This window comes from Camelus dromedarius, chromosome 7 (genome assembly GCF_036321535.1).
Source record: "Camelus dromedarius isolate mCamDro1 chromosome 7, mCamDro1.pat, whole genome shotgun sequence".
Taxonomy (NCBI): Eukaryota; Metazoa; Chordata; class Mammalia; order Artiodactyla; family Camelidae; genus Camelus; species Camelus dromedarius.
Genome location: NC_087442.1, coordinates 20409117 through 20426112, shown reverse-complemented (window position 1 = coordinate 20426112; position 16996 = coordinate 20409117). Strand labels below are relative to the sequence as shown.

Here is a 16996-nt window from a genome sequence, read left to right as displayed (position 1 = left end):
TCAGATGCAGCTGAGGTGGCTACAGTGTTTACTGCAAAGGAAGGAGAATATGGTTCACTGTGGCATGTAGGAGGAGTAAAGAGATGTTGAAATCTGTTTGCAAACGGGTAGTTCAGTGCCCTGATGAGTGTTGGGGGGATGGTATGTTGCTACCTCTGCTGGGGGCGAAGAAACCAAGCCTGGCAGTGAAAGCCTAGACTATAGCAGGCTATTAGGGAACATCATGGGCTTTCTAATTCCAGGAGAGGTAACTCAGTGTCTAATGTCAGGAGGATTGAATTTGAGGCACAAAGCCTTGGTGTTTGCTTCTCTATGGGATGCAGTCCATTCTCAACTTCTACACAGAATTTGTTACTGGAAGTCATCTTAGTGAAAAATACACTGAGAATCTGGTCTTAGTTCCTATGGTAACAAAGCAGATTCATAGAGCTGCTCTCTTATAGCCTCTGTTTCAGGTACAATTGGAACAAGCATGGTTCTCTAATAATCACCTGCACGTCTGCTGCACTGTAAACAGCAGATGTGAGTGCAGAGTGGAGAGAGAGAGGCAGGCTACATGGAATGGCAGGTGGGGAACAAGAAGGCAAAGTGGCTCCTTTGACTATTGAGGGGAAAGGGATCAGAGCAGGTGCAGAACAAACCTGTTTTTCAACCACGCTGTTAAAAGAGTTTTGTATAGCAAGTTAGGACGAGGGCCCTGGGTTCAGACTACCCACCCCGGCATTATAATAACCCAGAAAGGGTATAGAGAAACTGTCATTTAAAAATCTGGAAACTAGTTAATTTTAATTATTTTCAAAATATATAATAAATAAACGCTTTTAGGAAGGAGATGGCAAGAGAATCAAAGTGAACAAATGAAAACCAGAGTATCACGGCTCAAAAAAGAGCTGTTCACCCTGAACGACCAGACAGGAAAGGAAGTGAAGTCATCATTTGCTTGTTGCAATACAGTGATGAATTTGAAGTTTCAGTTTGTTGGTTAAGCTGTCCTAGACTTTTATTCCCTCTTAAACAAGTCCTGCAAAGTTAGTACGGTCCTTGCACATAGAGGTACATGATAAATATTTGTAGGCTGAATCTGCATTTGCCCTGGTAGAAATTTACAGTGTTGTTGACAGTGAGACAGGTTTTACTGAGTGTCTACTGTGTCTAGTGCTGTGACTCAGTGCTGTGGGGGAACAAATGCCTAAGTTGACTCCTCTCTTCAAGGAAGTTAAGAGTTGCTATTCTTCTGCTGTGAAGAACTTTGCTTAAAAAAGAAGTGAATCATATTTTTAAAGAAAAATTTACTCTTACTGTTTTTTAAATGAAAATTTGACTTAAAATTAGAGTTATAATTAAAATAAAATTTGACTTTAATATGTGGACTTGTATTTATTTGTCCAGTAACATGGGATGGACAACCTAGGTCAGAAATCCTCTCTGGAAATGGAGGACAGGGACTGCGCAACTGCCTCTTTTCCCATAAATAAAGGTTGGACACTTGCAGATAAAAAGTTGATGGAAACTTCCGATTTACAACTCCGATTTGGAAATGACTTTTGTCAAAAATTGTGAAGTGGTTGCTTAGAGACATTTTGATTCCTATTCACCTTTTTAAGTAAAGGTAATCTTTTTCTAGCAGTATAGTTTGAACATTTCCCATGAAGTCTAGCGTAAGTGGTTAGGACAGATTTGGAAATGAGAGTCAGCTGACAGCAGGCGTCACCGTCGTCTTCATGTGCTGGGTGAAAGGTCCATCCGTCACTGCTTTACCCTGGCCCTGACAGGTACCTGTGGGCCTGTTAGTGCCCCACATCCCTGGCATCCCAGATTGCTTTACGTTGTTGCTGGTTCACAGCTCTTCTTCTAGCATAACATATTTTAGAGAGGTAGCAAAGGAAATGACTTCGAATATTTAGAGCTTCAGACATCATAAAATGGGTATAGCTGGAAACAGGTAAACTTTCACGTCAGGGCTTGGGTAACTGCTCTCCCCCTTGTAGCCCGTGAAATTCCACACTGCAGGCATGTGTCCAGGAGTGGCCGGACATCACCTTTGATGGTCATAGAAATAAGTGATTAAAAACTGTGGGGAATGAGCAGTCACTGAGATAACCTATAAACAGAGCTCCTATTTCTATATAAACAATTCTCATATACCAGCTTTTTTCTTCAAAATACCACACAGCTGAAGCATTTTCCTAAGAATATACTTTTCAACTTTCCATAAAGTCTCAGGTCAGAGTATTAAATAATTTTATTGTTAATCAGTGATAACTGAACACTGTAGAATTGACTGGTAGTATTATTTGACACGTTTCTCAGAAAAATGTTAAAAATTAAGGATCTGAGCACTAAATAATCATTCATTTTACTATCTGTAATAAATACTTACGAAGCACTCTAAAATTAAAATCTGCCTTGTAAAATGTAAAGAATAGTCTTAGTAATTCCAGATCAAGGGTCTGCTTTGGCTCTGAATTCATATTGTAGATACTGTGGGATGACTGGCTGTGGGTATCAGATCTGAAGTATGTTTTAGCATAGAGAATAATCTTACCTTTTAAGTGGGCTGCATCAACCTCAATTCTATCCCAAACTTTTTAAAAAAAAATTTTTGTTGAAATGTAGTTGATTTACAATGTTAGTTTCAGGTGTACAGCAAAGTGATTCAGTTATACATATACATACATATATATTTTTCCTTTTCAGATTCTTTTCCATTATATGTTATAAGAAATTGAATATAGTTCCCTGTGCTATACAGTAGGTCCCAAATTTTTATATAAAGGATGTAAATATGTAATTATGATCTTGAATTAAGTCAAAGGAAGTCTGGAAATGAAAATTTACCACAGGTAAACAACTAGAAAAGGAGAGGGTGGAATCATCAATTTTGCATTTACCTTATTATTTTTAATAAATGTCGAATATTTATGTGGAGAAATACGAAGTTAGGTAAGAAAAGCAGGCTATAAAACTGCGTACAGTATGATCCTGATTATCTGTTTAAAGTTGTGTTTAAGATTAGAAAGACAGTAATTCTTACCTCTGCATATTTAAAATTTTTCTCTTAAAGAAATTTTTGCAAGTTTCTACATGCATTTTACTGTCAGAGACAAATAACTTTTTAAACACACTCAACAATTTAAAAAGCAAGGCAAGTTAACAAGAGGGAAATTTTCTATTTAATAAGACTTTCCTGTCCACTGGATTTCTTATACTGCTTCCTAAAATCCTTATAGTGACTAAGAAGTCTTCCCCAGAGGAATGATTATGTCAGTTGCTTTACTTGTCTGCTGACTTCCTCAGATGAAAGCATCACTTAAGTTTGGTCCACATTGCTTCACCCACAGTCATGGCACATTTACCCTAGCCGGTCCACAGGCCCTTTCCATCCTCACCTACAGTTTGTGATTGTGAGATGACTGATAGTTATGGCAAAGTCTGCAGCTTCAGAACAAAGCTGAATCAGCTGGCTTTTTCGGTGTCAAACCCAAGACTTTGTCCATCTCTGCTAAACAAAATGACACCACCCCCTCTCCTCCATGCTCACTTTTGATACTCCCTCAGTAACTGTGCAAAGCGATACCTTTCCCAGGAGAGGTGCTGAATGTATCTTTTTTTTCCTTCACATTTTGAAATCTCTGAAATTTGGATGATGAACTATATAATCTTATAATTGTCAGGAACTTTTTTATTGGCACATAAAACAGTAATGAATTTTATAGTTTGTATCATAGAATCAACAAAAATGGGTATTATGCATATAATAAAAGCATATCATAAGGAAAAGAAAATGGGACACAAGCTGCTAGAAAAGTGTTCACTGTAAACAGATGGTTAATATCGTTCTGTTCTGCAGGGTGTTTACTTTGCAGGGAAGGGAGGTTTATTATTTCATTGTGTTTTTACAGTCAAGGAATTTGGGCTTATAGTGATAATTTAAACTTTAAAGTCTTAATTCAGCACTGCCCACATGTACAGTGAGGCAAAGGGAAGGGTTGAACTTTGCAAGATATTAGTCAACCATTACTTTGTATTTGGAATCATGGATGTAAACCAAATTGTTATTTTTTAATATTAATTGAATAGCAAGTCCAAATTGATGACTCCTCATATTATCATCTGTCTTCGGCTATAAAAGGGCAGTATCAGATGGTCTGCCTTGTGTTACTGTAAAGAGACAAGAGAAAAAAGAAACCTCATGATTGACAACCAAAATGACTTTTGCATTGTGAATATGGATCAGAGCTTTGACTATGGGTTGCAAGTACTTGATTGATATTGATAAAGAAAAGACTGGAAATGAGTGTCTTCTGTCCTCAAACACCCATTTCCTAGGTTTAAAGTAAATTTCACATTAACTATATAAATATGAAAGACAGGTTTCCATAGCTGTTCATTATTATTTAAAAATTGCTCTGGTTCTACCAATAGCACTGGAATCCCTTGTTTTGCTGGTTGGCTCACAAATGTAGTATCCATGGAAAGGTTGAAAGGTTGTTTTGTCTTGCTGCAGTGCTATACCTTTATTCAACTCACACACCCCCTTCTCCCATTCCTGTATCCACAGCGAAGCTGCCGCCCATGCTGTCGCCACCCTGGCCGAGGCCACCTTGCAAGGGGGGGGACAGATCGTCCTGTCTGGGGAAACCGCAGCAGCCGTTGGAGCACTTACTGGAGTCCAAGATGCTAATGGTAAGAGAGCATAAATATTTTATTGAATTTCTTCCCTGTTTCCACTTAAACCTCCATGACATGACTGACAGCAAACCCTTCAGAATGAAGCTGAGTTTGATTTGAGTTTTTTAAATATTGGTAGGCAATTGATACTTAGGAAAATTCTAGGAGCCTTTGATTCCTTTCACTAGTAGGAGACTTGGGGTTTCTTGAGTGGGGAAAGGCATAATGATGGCTACCTAACTGACTTGCTTATTTGGAAAGTGTTTGCTGTGACAGGACTTGCTGAGAAGGATATGAAAATTTGCTGTGGGGCACATTTTGTCCTTTTTCTCCCATGGGTAGATCCATGTCCTTTGCTGTAGCAGAGATTCTCCTGTGGGCGAGTGCATTGTGGTAGGAGGAATGTTCTGAATCCCTCGAGAAAGACTCTACCATCTCACCACAAGGGCAGCCAGCAGGCTGTGATGAAGGCGTTTTTTCTGGCTGATCCTATGGGTTCTGCTTCCTATTAAGTGTGGCCCTATTGAGGACCCCTGGATTTAGCCAATAACATGCCACCACCCTGCCGTTCTTTCCCAGCTCTTTGACTTCCTGGATATTGGTGATATCCTGAATAAACAAAAGGGATACAGTTCATAGGAATATGGTGACACAAGTTTACGACTCCAGCTCAGCTCTTTGGATCCACTTCAGCAGGCTATGGGAGTCCATTACTAAGACTTGGGCTACTTGGAGAAGTGCCTCAGAAGTCTGGGTCAAAGAGAAGGACCAGCCCTGTTCTGTGAGACTCTATGTGATTGTTTATTAAGCTTTTAAAACACACATATGATTAGGTTAAGTGGGACAAATTAAGTTCTCCATGGCTTTTGGAAATTTGTGGTTTAAAGTCCTGGAAAGAAGATAGATAATAGCATACTTTTATTTAGGGAAGAAGTTCCTTAATGGCATTAGTGGCAGGAAGAAAAGTCCCTGGCACTTTTTTTAGGGTAGGTCCCTAGAAACTGAATAGCGTGTTAGTTGGAAAAGTCTTTGAAGAAAGACACAATGTTGTGTCCGCCTTCAAAAGTGGGAAGAAGAAGAATAACATGGGAAATATAAAGAGCCATGTGGCTTCCGAGAATCATTCTCATAAGCAAACAAAAAATCAAATACTGCAACTGCAGCCTGCTTTTTCTGTAGGGCTCAGGGCTTCCATGAACTAACCCAAATAGAGAAAGTGTTGATCTTGGCCAGAACACTGCAAGATAAAGGGCACCTTATAGCCATGTATGTTCAGGATGAAATGACCATAGATGGAATTAAGGAAAACCTCCCTTTTTAGCTAGAATCCTACCCTTATTTCCTTTCTTATTTCTATTCCTCCTTCAAGTCCCGGTCTAGCTTGAACAAAAGGTAGGATATCTGACTATGTCACACTCTTTTGAAATGCGATTGCTGTTCTTCACTGTGGAACTGCTAAGAATACTTCCCTGTGTGGGTTTGATAGGAGACTTTGTTGGCCCTTCTAATGGCCTTGACCTGTCTAGGAGAGGAGAACAAACTGCTTTATAGTTCTGGCCTCCCCAGCCTCACCTTTTCAGATAGATGAGTTTATAGAAAAGTGTAAGGACTCTCTGGGTCTCCCATCAAGTAGACTTATTCAGCCATGAGATAAAGATGAACCTCATCTACTACTGTTGATACCTGGAAACTGCTTCTTTTTAGCAGGTTAGGTTGTATGAATCAGTTATGTTGACTTCATGTTGTTGGCTGCATTTGTGATAAGAGAAAATTATGATCTGCATCTTAAAAGCCAGTGATTCTCCAAAGCAGACCTTTCCCTAGTTTGTGACCTGCTAACACATGTGAATTTGGACTTGAGGTAGTGCTTTCTCAGCACTACAGCAAATCAGACCGTTGAGTTGTGCCTTATCCCAGTAATTTTAGGTGAAGGCCAATCATGTCATCTATCCCTTGGGAATCAGAGGAGGAATCTAATATTGGATATGATCCAGATGATTCTGATGCTCCTTCTGTCTTCTAACATTTTTCCCAGACTGCTGTAGGATTTACTCTGAGACCTGTAACTACATTTTTCCCATTTAACCAGCTAATTTGTTATCTGTTTGGACTTGTAGGAGTTCTTTTTTCATCATTCCTTCAGATTGTGTCCTGTTGGCAATGCTTGTCACTTCCGTAATGACAAGCTTATGGTATCTGCCAGTAGACCAAACTTATTATCAGGAAACGTTTATTATGGGGAAGAACCAGATGATAGCAGAATAAGGTGCTATTTGGTAACAGACACTACTGGGAAAAAAATATATCCCAGATTCCAGGGTATGGCTTAAATAAAAATCCTACAAGCAGATGACTGTTCTAAGGACCGTGTGGACAGTGTGAATGTTGGTTTGTTCAGGCCTGAAGCTGGAGTTTCAGCATCTTCTGGGATGGAACTAGAGGCTTGATAGAGTATAGTAACCAATGAGAGATGGCTGGGGCAGTGTGTAGAACAGTGGTTTTCAAGTTAAGGATAATGACATCTGCATGGCAGAAGTTTAAATTCCAAGTTACCAAGGCAGACCTGACAGAGACCTTGTAACACTGAAGACTTCTCCTTTTTCCTGGACCCTATCCCACCCGAACACTAAAAGGTCTACTCAAGCACTAGCATTACTCTACTCCATTTATGGTCTCCCTTTTTAAATAGCAGTAAATAAGTCTTTGGTTTTTTGATGGTATTGCAAGGTTTGGTTCAATATAAAGATTTTCATAGGTGCCTTTCTCTTTGAAATGCCTAAGGCTGGGAAAGGTCTCTGGTTGAGTTTCTTCCTTTACCTATTCTTTTCTTTTTTTTTTTTTTTTTTTTTTTTTTTTTTTGACACAGTTATCCCTTGCTTTCCCCTCTAACATACTTTAATATAAGAGGTTGTAAATTTTAAATTGCCCATTGGTTTCCCTTCACTTTTCCATCCTTTATACCGTTTACTAATGGACGCCAGGACCAATAAAGTCAGGCTTACATGTGTTGAAGAACTCTGAGTGATATTCACCTCTCACCCAACCTCACCACCTGCTGTTAGCAATCCTCAGGGAGCCATATCTACAGATCTTTTATCTTCCTTCCTATTTCAACAAAAATAGTGAAAAAAGCTAGATGGGGGAAAACAAAATAAACAGTTAAAGTTCATAGTTAATCAATAAAAGGAATGGAAATTATCTTCTACTGTTGTCCATCAGTTTCTTACCGGAGCTGCTAAGAAAGGATGAACATTTTCTAAAATCGCTGACATTTTTTCTAATAGCACCAAAGTTAAAAGGAGAGCATAGCATTTTCTGGAGTTTTTTGTTTTAGTTTGAGTTTTTTTGGTCCTGATTATAAAAATCATCTATGATCCCACTACATAGAATGTTAATATTTTGAGTTTTTAAAATATGGCCCTTTTTTCCCCCATTCATAAAATTTTTTAACCTAATTAGGATCATGTCTGTACTATTTCATAACTTGCTTTGAATTATCTTAACCATTTTCATGTGGTTAAATATTTTTTGAAAAGATCACTTTAATGCTTGCTAATATATCATCATGTTCTCCATCATAATAATCAGTCTCCTACTGGTAGTAATTTAGGTCATTAATAAATTTTTTACAACAAAATAACCTTGGTACAAAGCCTTGCCCACACTTTGATTCTTTGCTATGTGGCTCTTCTTTATACTTCGAACAGTACTGTTTAGAACCCGCTTTGTTACCCCTCACCAACACTGAATATTAGCTTAATTTACTTTTTGTGTGTGTGCCTATTTGACAGGCAAGAAGTTGTGTTCCATTTTAATTTGCATTTTTAACATTAGTGATAGATATTTTTACTTTTTTTCTTCAAGTTTGTAGTGTTTTAGTATTTTAGTATTTGTCTATTTGTTTTCTTCACCCATTTTTCTTTTGGAGTCTTTAATATATGAAGAATTTTTCCAAATCAATAAGAGATAAAAGTATAATCCCTTTATTGTGTATGTTGTAAATAGTTTCTCCCAGTTTATTTTTATTTCACTTCTGTTATTTTCATTTCTATTTCCTTAATTATTTCTCTTTTGCCTTTATGTTTATATAGGGCCAAAGTCAGATAAATATCTAACAATAGGCTAGTTCTCCTATGGACTTAATTTTTATTTTAAATACTATAAAGTATATGGAATTTATTTTGGTATATGGCATTAGGTAAGAATCTGAATTGATTTTTTTCCCCTACATAATTAATTATTCTAGCACCATTCATTCTATAAAAAGGTTGAAATCCATCCTTTCTAAACTGATTTGAAATGTCATCTTTATTATGCAGAATTCTTAGACTGTGTAGGGTCTTGTGTGGGACTCTTCTATCTCTATTCATCTGTTCTTTATACTGTAATATTTTACTATTGGGATGTTATATTTAGCAGTTAATGAAAGGCCTATCTTCAAATTTGAAAAAAGTTCAGACAAAATCCTGAAGAGTTTTTTTGGGAATTGAACTTTATAATAATTTTAAAGTTCATCTGGAAGAATTAAGCCTTGTTTTAGCCTTAAAAAAAAAAAAATCTTACCAAGCCTTTTAGAAGAACTGCTAAGAAGTTTTAAAATTGACTAATTTAAGTTTTCTCATCTCCATCTGCCCTGTTTCCCCTGGGGCAGAGGACATGGGGAATGTTCATAATCACAGTGATCGACCAGGAGTGGGAAGCAAGTGGTCTGAATACTGCCCCAGTGAACTGAATCACGGGACACTAATTGTTGCTGGAGGAGACATTGTCCCTACTGCAATGGTGCTCATTTCTTAAGACCAAACCAGGTGTGTCTTCCTAGACTAAGAAATTGTGGCCATTCATTCTATTTATGCATAATTCTATGGAGGTTCAGTTATTGTTCTCTGAAATTTTAGTTTCACTTTTTTCCCCCAACTTCAGTTTCATTTTTTTGTACTAAAGATGATGGGGTGGGGCACTCCTCATTTATGGTGTACACCATGATGGGACACCAGCATTCTTTTCCACTATTGACCTTGCATTCTGTCTCTCAATCCCATTGTCCCATTAATTTTACTTACTTAACAAACTTTCATACAATACTTGCTTGTGCTAGCACTCTGCTAAGTGTTTTACATGCATTAACTTATTTAAAACTGAGAATGAAGCTGTCAGGTAAACACTGTTGTCCTCATTTAACATTTGGAGAAACTGAGATGTAAAAAGTTTCAGTAACTTGACCAGGTTCACACAGAGACTGGTAGAAATGGAATTTGAATTCAAGCAGTTTGTTTCCAAACCTCTGCTCTGCTGCCTCCCTTTAATGTGAGCTGGTTTCTGTCTGGACTCCACAAATACAGAGTGATGATTGTCTTCCAATGTTGAACAAATAAGTTTAGGAATGTCAGGCCTTTCTCCCCATCTCTGCTAAATGCCACTTGCCTTTTGTCTAGTTTAGCCACAGTGCCCGTCTGCTCCAGCTGTTCCTGAAGGCTGTAGGGATGCTCTGGGGGTTTCTGGTACCAAGTGCTCCCCAACCCAGCAGCCCTACTCACTGCTGGCCTGGGGAAGCCCATAGGTCTGTGTGTTTCTCCATTTGCAGAATTCACAGAGCCAGTCAGCGGCTGGCTGTCAGACTTAAGTATTTTCAGTGAGCAGATCACTTTGCAGTTAGTGAATATGATGGGGCAGGGTGCTGTTTAGAACAAAAGGATATTGTTTGGGAAGAAGTAGATGACGATCAGAAAGAAGTAAATGCAGCTGAAGAGGTGTTTCTTCACCAGAGAAGCCTCTGCCTGAACCGTCCTGCTGCCCTTCAGTTTATGCCAGGGCTCCTTCAACCTTCCACCTGCCTCCAGGGAAATGGAGACCGAGGTGGTAGGGTTGCGGGGTATAGGAAAGGGCTCAAGGGAGTGTCCATTTCTGCCTGAACCAAGTTGGCTGACTAATTTGCTTCCCCCGCTGCTCACTGCACCTTCCCCTTGGCTCTGCCTCCAGCCCTTGATTTCGTTCCCCCAGAGCGTTCTTAAAGTACATCTTTCTCTATTGTCCGACACCCAGAGACCACCTGCCTGAGCTGTCCTGGTTGAGACTGGGGGCCAGCTACCTTCCTCATGCATTAAATGAATAGAAGCGGACTAGAGGGCTGGATCTGTTTAAAAATTAAAGTTGATTGCACGGCATTGACGTTATCCTCACAGGACGAGCAGCCCTTCTCATTTCTCTTCAGTGCCATACATCCCTCTTCGTTGTGGCCTGGCCTTGCCAATTGTCCTGCTGCTGAGATTCCCCCTAAAGATCTGTCGACAGAAAATTTCCTACAACCCAAAGACCCCCCCCTCAGTCTTGCTGTACTGTGAAACGGCTGTACATTTCACTACCCATTCCAACTGCCAAATCAGACTAAATCAGTTTTCACATTCCTTCTGAAAAACACACTCTGTCTTCTTTTCATACTTCATGAACGTGTCATCCCCTTTTCACTGTCATGTTTTTCTTTGACCTTTTCAACAACTTTAAAAAATACATGTTTTCCCCAGTTGAATTTAATCTCAACTGGGTTCATTGGAATACCTTCTTTTTAATTGGCCTAGAATTTTTAGCAAGAAGGATAAAAGAGTAGGTAGATGAAGACAGAAACATGGAGTTCAGATATGGGAGCAGGACTTTGGGTGGGATCCTTCCATGAGAGAGTGGAACATGCTTTCCTATTCTGCAAGGCCTCCCACGTGAGACAGGATGGCTAGAAGGTCTGTCCTGTACTGGTGTAAAGAGGTAAGCCCAGGTGGACCCGAAGGGGGTGACGTGTGTGTTTTAATTTTCTGTGGAAACCTACTTTATGTGTATTATTCAAACATTAGAGCATCCTTAACCTGGATCTGTGGATCCTGAGAAATTCTATACAACAGCTTTCTATTTTTCTGGGATCCACAGCTTTGATCAGATGTGCAAATAGATCAGAGAGATCTCCCATTCCCCCAGCCACCTCAAAATGAAGAACCTTTGCCATAGAAAGTGTGGCTAGGGTCATTTAACTTTGTGGGTATCTTGTATGGCACTGGGAGTAAAAGGAGGGGCAAGGGAGATGCGAGGACCTGCAGGCCTAGCTGGATACTCTAAAAGCTGCACCACTGCCTAGCTCTGTGATCTTGGGCAAACACATTAACCTCTCTAGGGCTTAGCTATAAAATTAGGATTGTGATAGTTCCATGCTCATAAGGTAACTGTGAGCATTAAACAAATTGATTCCTGTGAAGTACTTAGCATAGTGCCTGGCACATAGATATATCATAAACATAAAATTATCATTAGCTGTCAGCATCAATTTCTTCTTCCAGCATTCCTCCAAACACGTTGCACTGTACAGAGCACACAGTACTGTTATAGACCCTGCTTTCATGTCTTTAGGACAGATCCAAATGCTTACCTTATGCAATTTAAGGATTTATGCTCCAGAGATGAATACTGTAAAAATGGGAATAGATCAGAGCCTTTTCTATAAACTTGAGTGAAGGAAATTGAAGGAACTTTGACTGAGGGTGACATTGTTTAACGGCTCCTGCATCTGGTTACATCACTCTTCTTGGGCCAGGGCTGCTGCTCTCTTCCAGCACTGTGTGCAGTAGTTAGTATGGCCTTTGTGACTTCTAATGGCGTAACCTCTCTTCACATCTCAACAACTGCATTGTATTTCAACTTCCATCATGAGGGGTGACTTTTTTTTTCACTTTTGTCTTCTTATCACCACTACCATCATCCATTATTACTTATAATATGTCCTTTTACTTAAAATTACTTATAATATGTCCAGCTCTAATTTAAAAATAAGAGATAAATGCTAGTCCTCATCTTCATAAACTATAAAATACATCTCTCATTATCCCTTTTTCTGTGCTCCTCATTCTCTGGACACATTAGTACACAGACTTGTTCCCAAAAGAGTTAGTGGAGATGTAAATACTATATTAATTTAGGAAATATGTGAATGTTGCTCCCCAAAAAACCTGCTGATATGCTATTCTAGTATGCACTAAATCACTTTTTGCCTCAGTATTTTAATTAAAGTTTAAATAAGTAAATGTATTAAATAAAGTTTTATTGTAATGGTACGTATTCAGTCACCATAATGAATGATAATAGCTTTAAAGGAATTGTTGTGTTCTTTGATACTGTGATTCTATTTGTACCTTTAATGCAAAGATAGTGAGTTCAGGGCCCCCAGGACTGGAAGCAGGCAGCTCCTGAGCAGCAGTGTTTTGTGTGAGCTGAGAGTCCTAGGCTGCGAGCCCCCTATCCTAACAGTCCCCAGAGAACAGCGCCTATGGTATGGAGCCATGGGGTTTCAGGCCACCCTCCTGCAAAGTCAGTGGCCCTCTTTTCCACTGATAGGGAGACCTGAAGGGAAGCTAAGATACTAAGGTGGTGTCAGTGAGACCAAACTGAGGCATTACCTGTTCTGTAAGAAAAAGCACATAAAGTTTCATCTGTTATACACCCGCTTCCCCTTCAGAATCATAAGTCTTTTTCTAAATGGAGGGGGAGGAGGACACAGAGACCTGAAAAGATTACTTCTTAGAACAAATAAAATAAGGAGAGCTCAGAGGTGTGGCTCAGAAAGAAGGGTAAGGGCTGAGTACGTGAACAGGGTCTGCATCTCGGGTGGACTGGGAAGCTGGCGCCTCGGGACAGGGTGCCTCGCAGTGTGCTTCACGGGCCACTCTGGGAAACACACTTTCTTTGCAGACAGGGTATTCCTCATTTAAATCAGCTGATTTTTCTCTGAATGAATAGTTTTCATCCTGGGAAACAAGTTGGTAGATATCATACCAGGAAAATAACTGTTTCAGTTTTGTTCTATATTTGCCTTTCAGCTGTGTGTTGAGCATAATTATTTAGTCCTTCATCTTTCCCCTTTCTTTCTTCATTCTGTCCTTTTCTTTTTCACTGTTGCTGCTGCTGCTGCTACTACTACCACCACCACTACCACTACCACTGCTACCACCGCTGCCACCACCATAACCCCTTTGCAGTTAACTAAGCAAGCACTGTGTTATTCTGCCTGCACTCAGTAAGGTGGGTATAACAGAGCTTACGAGCCCTGTTTTGCAGAGGCAGCTAAAGCTGGGCTTTGCCTAGGGTTTCTCAGCTACTAAATGATAAAACTGGAAACCAAACCCAGATCTCCAGGACTCTTTCTACTGCTGACATGGGCTCCCTTTTCCCCCTTCACTCCATCTGGCCAATTCACCCAACCTAGAAAGTGGAGGAGGTATAAAACAAATGAAAATCATCATCTTTACTATTTATCTGTTACTTGGTGTGGCTCATGATTTTGCAGGATCGTTTTAAGGAATGGGTCATGGCCACATTTTGCTCACTTCAGAAGGTAGTGTCATGATAAATCTTAATAGAAGCAAATGAGTAAATGGCACCAAAACCCAAAATCTAAAGCTGTGTCCAGTTTGGTAGCTGCTAGCTACGTGTGGCTATTTGAATTTAAATGCAAGTTAATTAAAATTAAATTGAATTAAAAATTCAGTTATTCAGTCACACTAGCCACAGTTCAAGTGTTCAGTAGCCCTGTGTCGCCTGGGGTACGGAATTTTTTATCTAATTTTAATTTATTCACATTTAAATTTAAATAGCCACACGTAGCTAGTGGCTTCTAAAGGACCACACAGATATAGAACATTTCCATCATTGCAAAAAGCTCTGTTGGATTGCACTGATCTCAGCCATAGCGAAAATACTGTGTCTTCTGGCAAGTTGTGCCCCCTCTGCACAGGGGAGGACAACAGAAATATCTCACAAGCCTTCATTCCCAGTGACCTTCTCAGCTCATAGACAGCATGGCTTTGCTAAAAAAAAACCTACCATGTGACTACAGTAATCCACAGCCAGTAAACAGCTGGGCGGGAGGTTTGCAGGAAGAACTGGCCTATTTTTGTGCACTGCAGAGTCCAGGGGAGGAAAACCTGAGACAGGAGGCAGTGGCGACACCTAGACCCACTTCCCTGTCTCTTTATTCATGACCTAGGCCACCTGCCATTACTTAGATGCCCCACAAGTGCTGATTTCTCTTCTCAGCTACAGCCGTCTTCAGGTCAGGCATGCTAATGGATTTATCGTGACCCCCAAAAGGATTAAATATCCAGAGCCTGGTGGGTTACAGACTGAAAGAAGCCATTACCATTGGATAAATTCCAGATTTCACAGTGAAACATGGCTGCTTCTGAGAAATGGGAACATGGAGCTCTTGATTCAAGAATACCCAAGAGGGTACAGTTCTCCACCCCGTCTGTGTTACTCACCCAGCCCTTTCATAGCATAGAAGCTTGTCCTCCTTTCCTACTCCCTTCTTTATGACCTCCTGAAGTCCAAAATGCCTTCCATAGCTCTCAGTGGAAGTGGCAGTTTTTCTGACTCCCCAGTCTCCCCCATCCAGGGAGACAGATTGATGGCACTGATTTTAGGGGCAGCAGAAAATATTTAGTCCTGCTCTCTTTAGCACTGGGGCACTGTGAGCATACAATAACTGAACTACTGCTACTACTACCACTGCTATTATCATTATTATTATTATTGGGCACTCACACTGAAGGGAATTCATCTTCAGAGGGTTCGCTCATAGCACTTCCTTCCGGGACACATTCTTAGGATCTGGTATAGTAAGCCTTTTTTTGAAGAGAGCAGGTGTGAATCTCACACAGAGAATCCCTGCTTCAGAAAGCCTCTGTTACTGATGGATGCATACTGTGTCCCTGAGGCATGCTGGGGCAGACGAAGCTGAGATTCTGTTCTCTAGAATTGTCAGACCTTTTCTGTCACTCACCACACATAGCCTCCACAGCTGTAGGGGTTTCTAGTTATTGGAGTCCTTTGATGCCTTTGTCTCCTGCAAGGATGCTAACCTCTGGGTACCTTCAGAGGGAGCAGGACTGCCTTTTAAAAGTGTCATTGTGATGCTTAGATTCATCTTTCTCCTTGTAGCGCCTGCAAGTCCAGAGAGGGTGTGCCTTCTCCTCTTCACCATCATAAACTGGGGTGGCCTCAGGCATTCATTGCACACAGGAATTGTTAATCTAGGCTCTGCAGAGAAAAAAGGAGACTTTACAATGAAATGACCAATATACATTGGTCTCTATTCTTAGTATTTATCTGAGCCATGGCCGTGTCCTTCAGATGCTTTCTGTGTTGAAAGCTGAATGCTTCCAGAGTTGGCTCCTCGGGGCCCAGAGAGAATTAGCACACGTATGAAGCGAGGTCGGACTGACTGTGTTGGGTATTGTCAGCTTGGGGAAACTTGATGAGCTAGGGCCACTCTGGACAGAGGACTCAGGGCAGAGATTCCCAAAAAGGTGCCTGCAATCAGGCAGATAGATACCACTGACCATGGTCTCCTCTGCATCCCCAGTGTCCTCATGGCCAAGTTACATGTTTCGTTATCTCATTCTCCTTCCCTTTAGGTCCCCAGATCTTTCTAAGTCTTTGTATTCGAAAGACAGATTCTGGTCTTAGATGATTCCAGCTCCTTGTAACCAAGACAGAATCTTGGTGCCTGTGATTGCAGGTAATATTCTGTAAAGGGATTTTTTTTTTTGGCATACCAAATCCAGAGCCACAATTGGACAAATTTAATTGGAGTCATTTCTACTCAATATGTGGATGAAAATGTGGCTTTAATTGAGCATGTAAAAGAGGGATTAATTATTGTCCACATAAGAATCAGAATATCGTAACAGGAAAAATTCTTACAGAATAAAATTTTAAGGTTTTGGGTAAAGGGGACTTTCCTCTTTTTATTTATGCTTCCATTAGGATTTTGAAGGAATGTCAGCACACTGTTATTAACTCTAATAGCTTGCACATCGCAGCCAGTATGGTTTGGGGCCCTCTGGCTCTCAGATTACCTGTGTAAATACAGGGATTCACTTCCCAGCTCTTACCATTTGCTTAATAAAGAGCAAATGTGCAGAACCCAGCAGCAGCAGCCTAGCAGAGCAGTAATCTGAACAGGATAAACATGCTTCCTTTTTGTGTGATGCTCTTTCCCCATCCTCCTGCCGAGACCAGGATATCAAATGAAAGGGAGGTTGTGGTTGGAGTCAGTAAAGTGAATGTCTAAGTGGCACCTGCTTCATTCAGCAGATCTGCTTTCCTGGGGCCTCCCACTGCACATCTGCTCCTGACAAAGCTTCTTTTCTCCTCCTGTTGGTCAGACTGAGAGCAAAGGCCCAGCAAGGAGACATATTGGTTTTGCTTTGTCAGCACAATTGCCTGTGACATTATAATTACACCAAATCTTCATTATTAAAAAGGCCCCAATTTAGAGATTTTCAGAGCC

The 16996-nt window shown here is 40.3% G+C and overlaps 1 protein-coding gene across 4 annotated transcripts in view; it reads left to right on the top strand.

Annotated features, from left to right (window-relative positions):
* Positions 1 to 16996, top strand: part of NRF1 (nuclear respiratory factor 1) — a 123495-nt gene that overhangs the window by 88801 nt on the left and 17698 nt on the right. For all 4 annotated transcript variants that reach the window (XM_031455356.2, XM_031455354.2, XM_031455357.2 and 1 more), the window contains one exon: positions 4562 to 4686. In XM_031455356.2, the coding sequence (XP_031311216.1) occupies positions 4562 to 4686 (125 nt within the window). The remainder of the gene's footprint in view (positions 1 to 4561; positions 4687 to 16996) is intronic.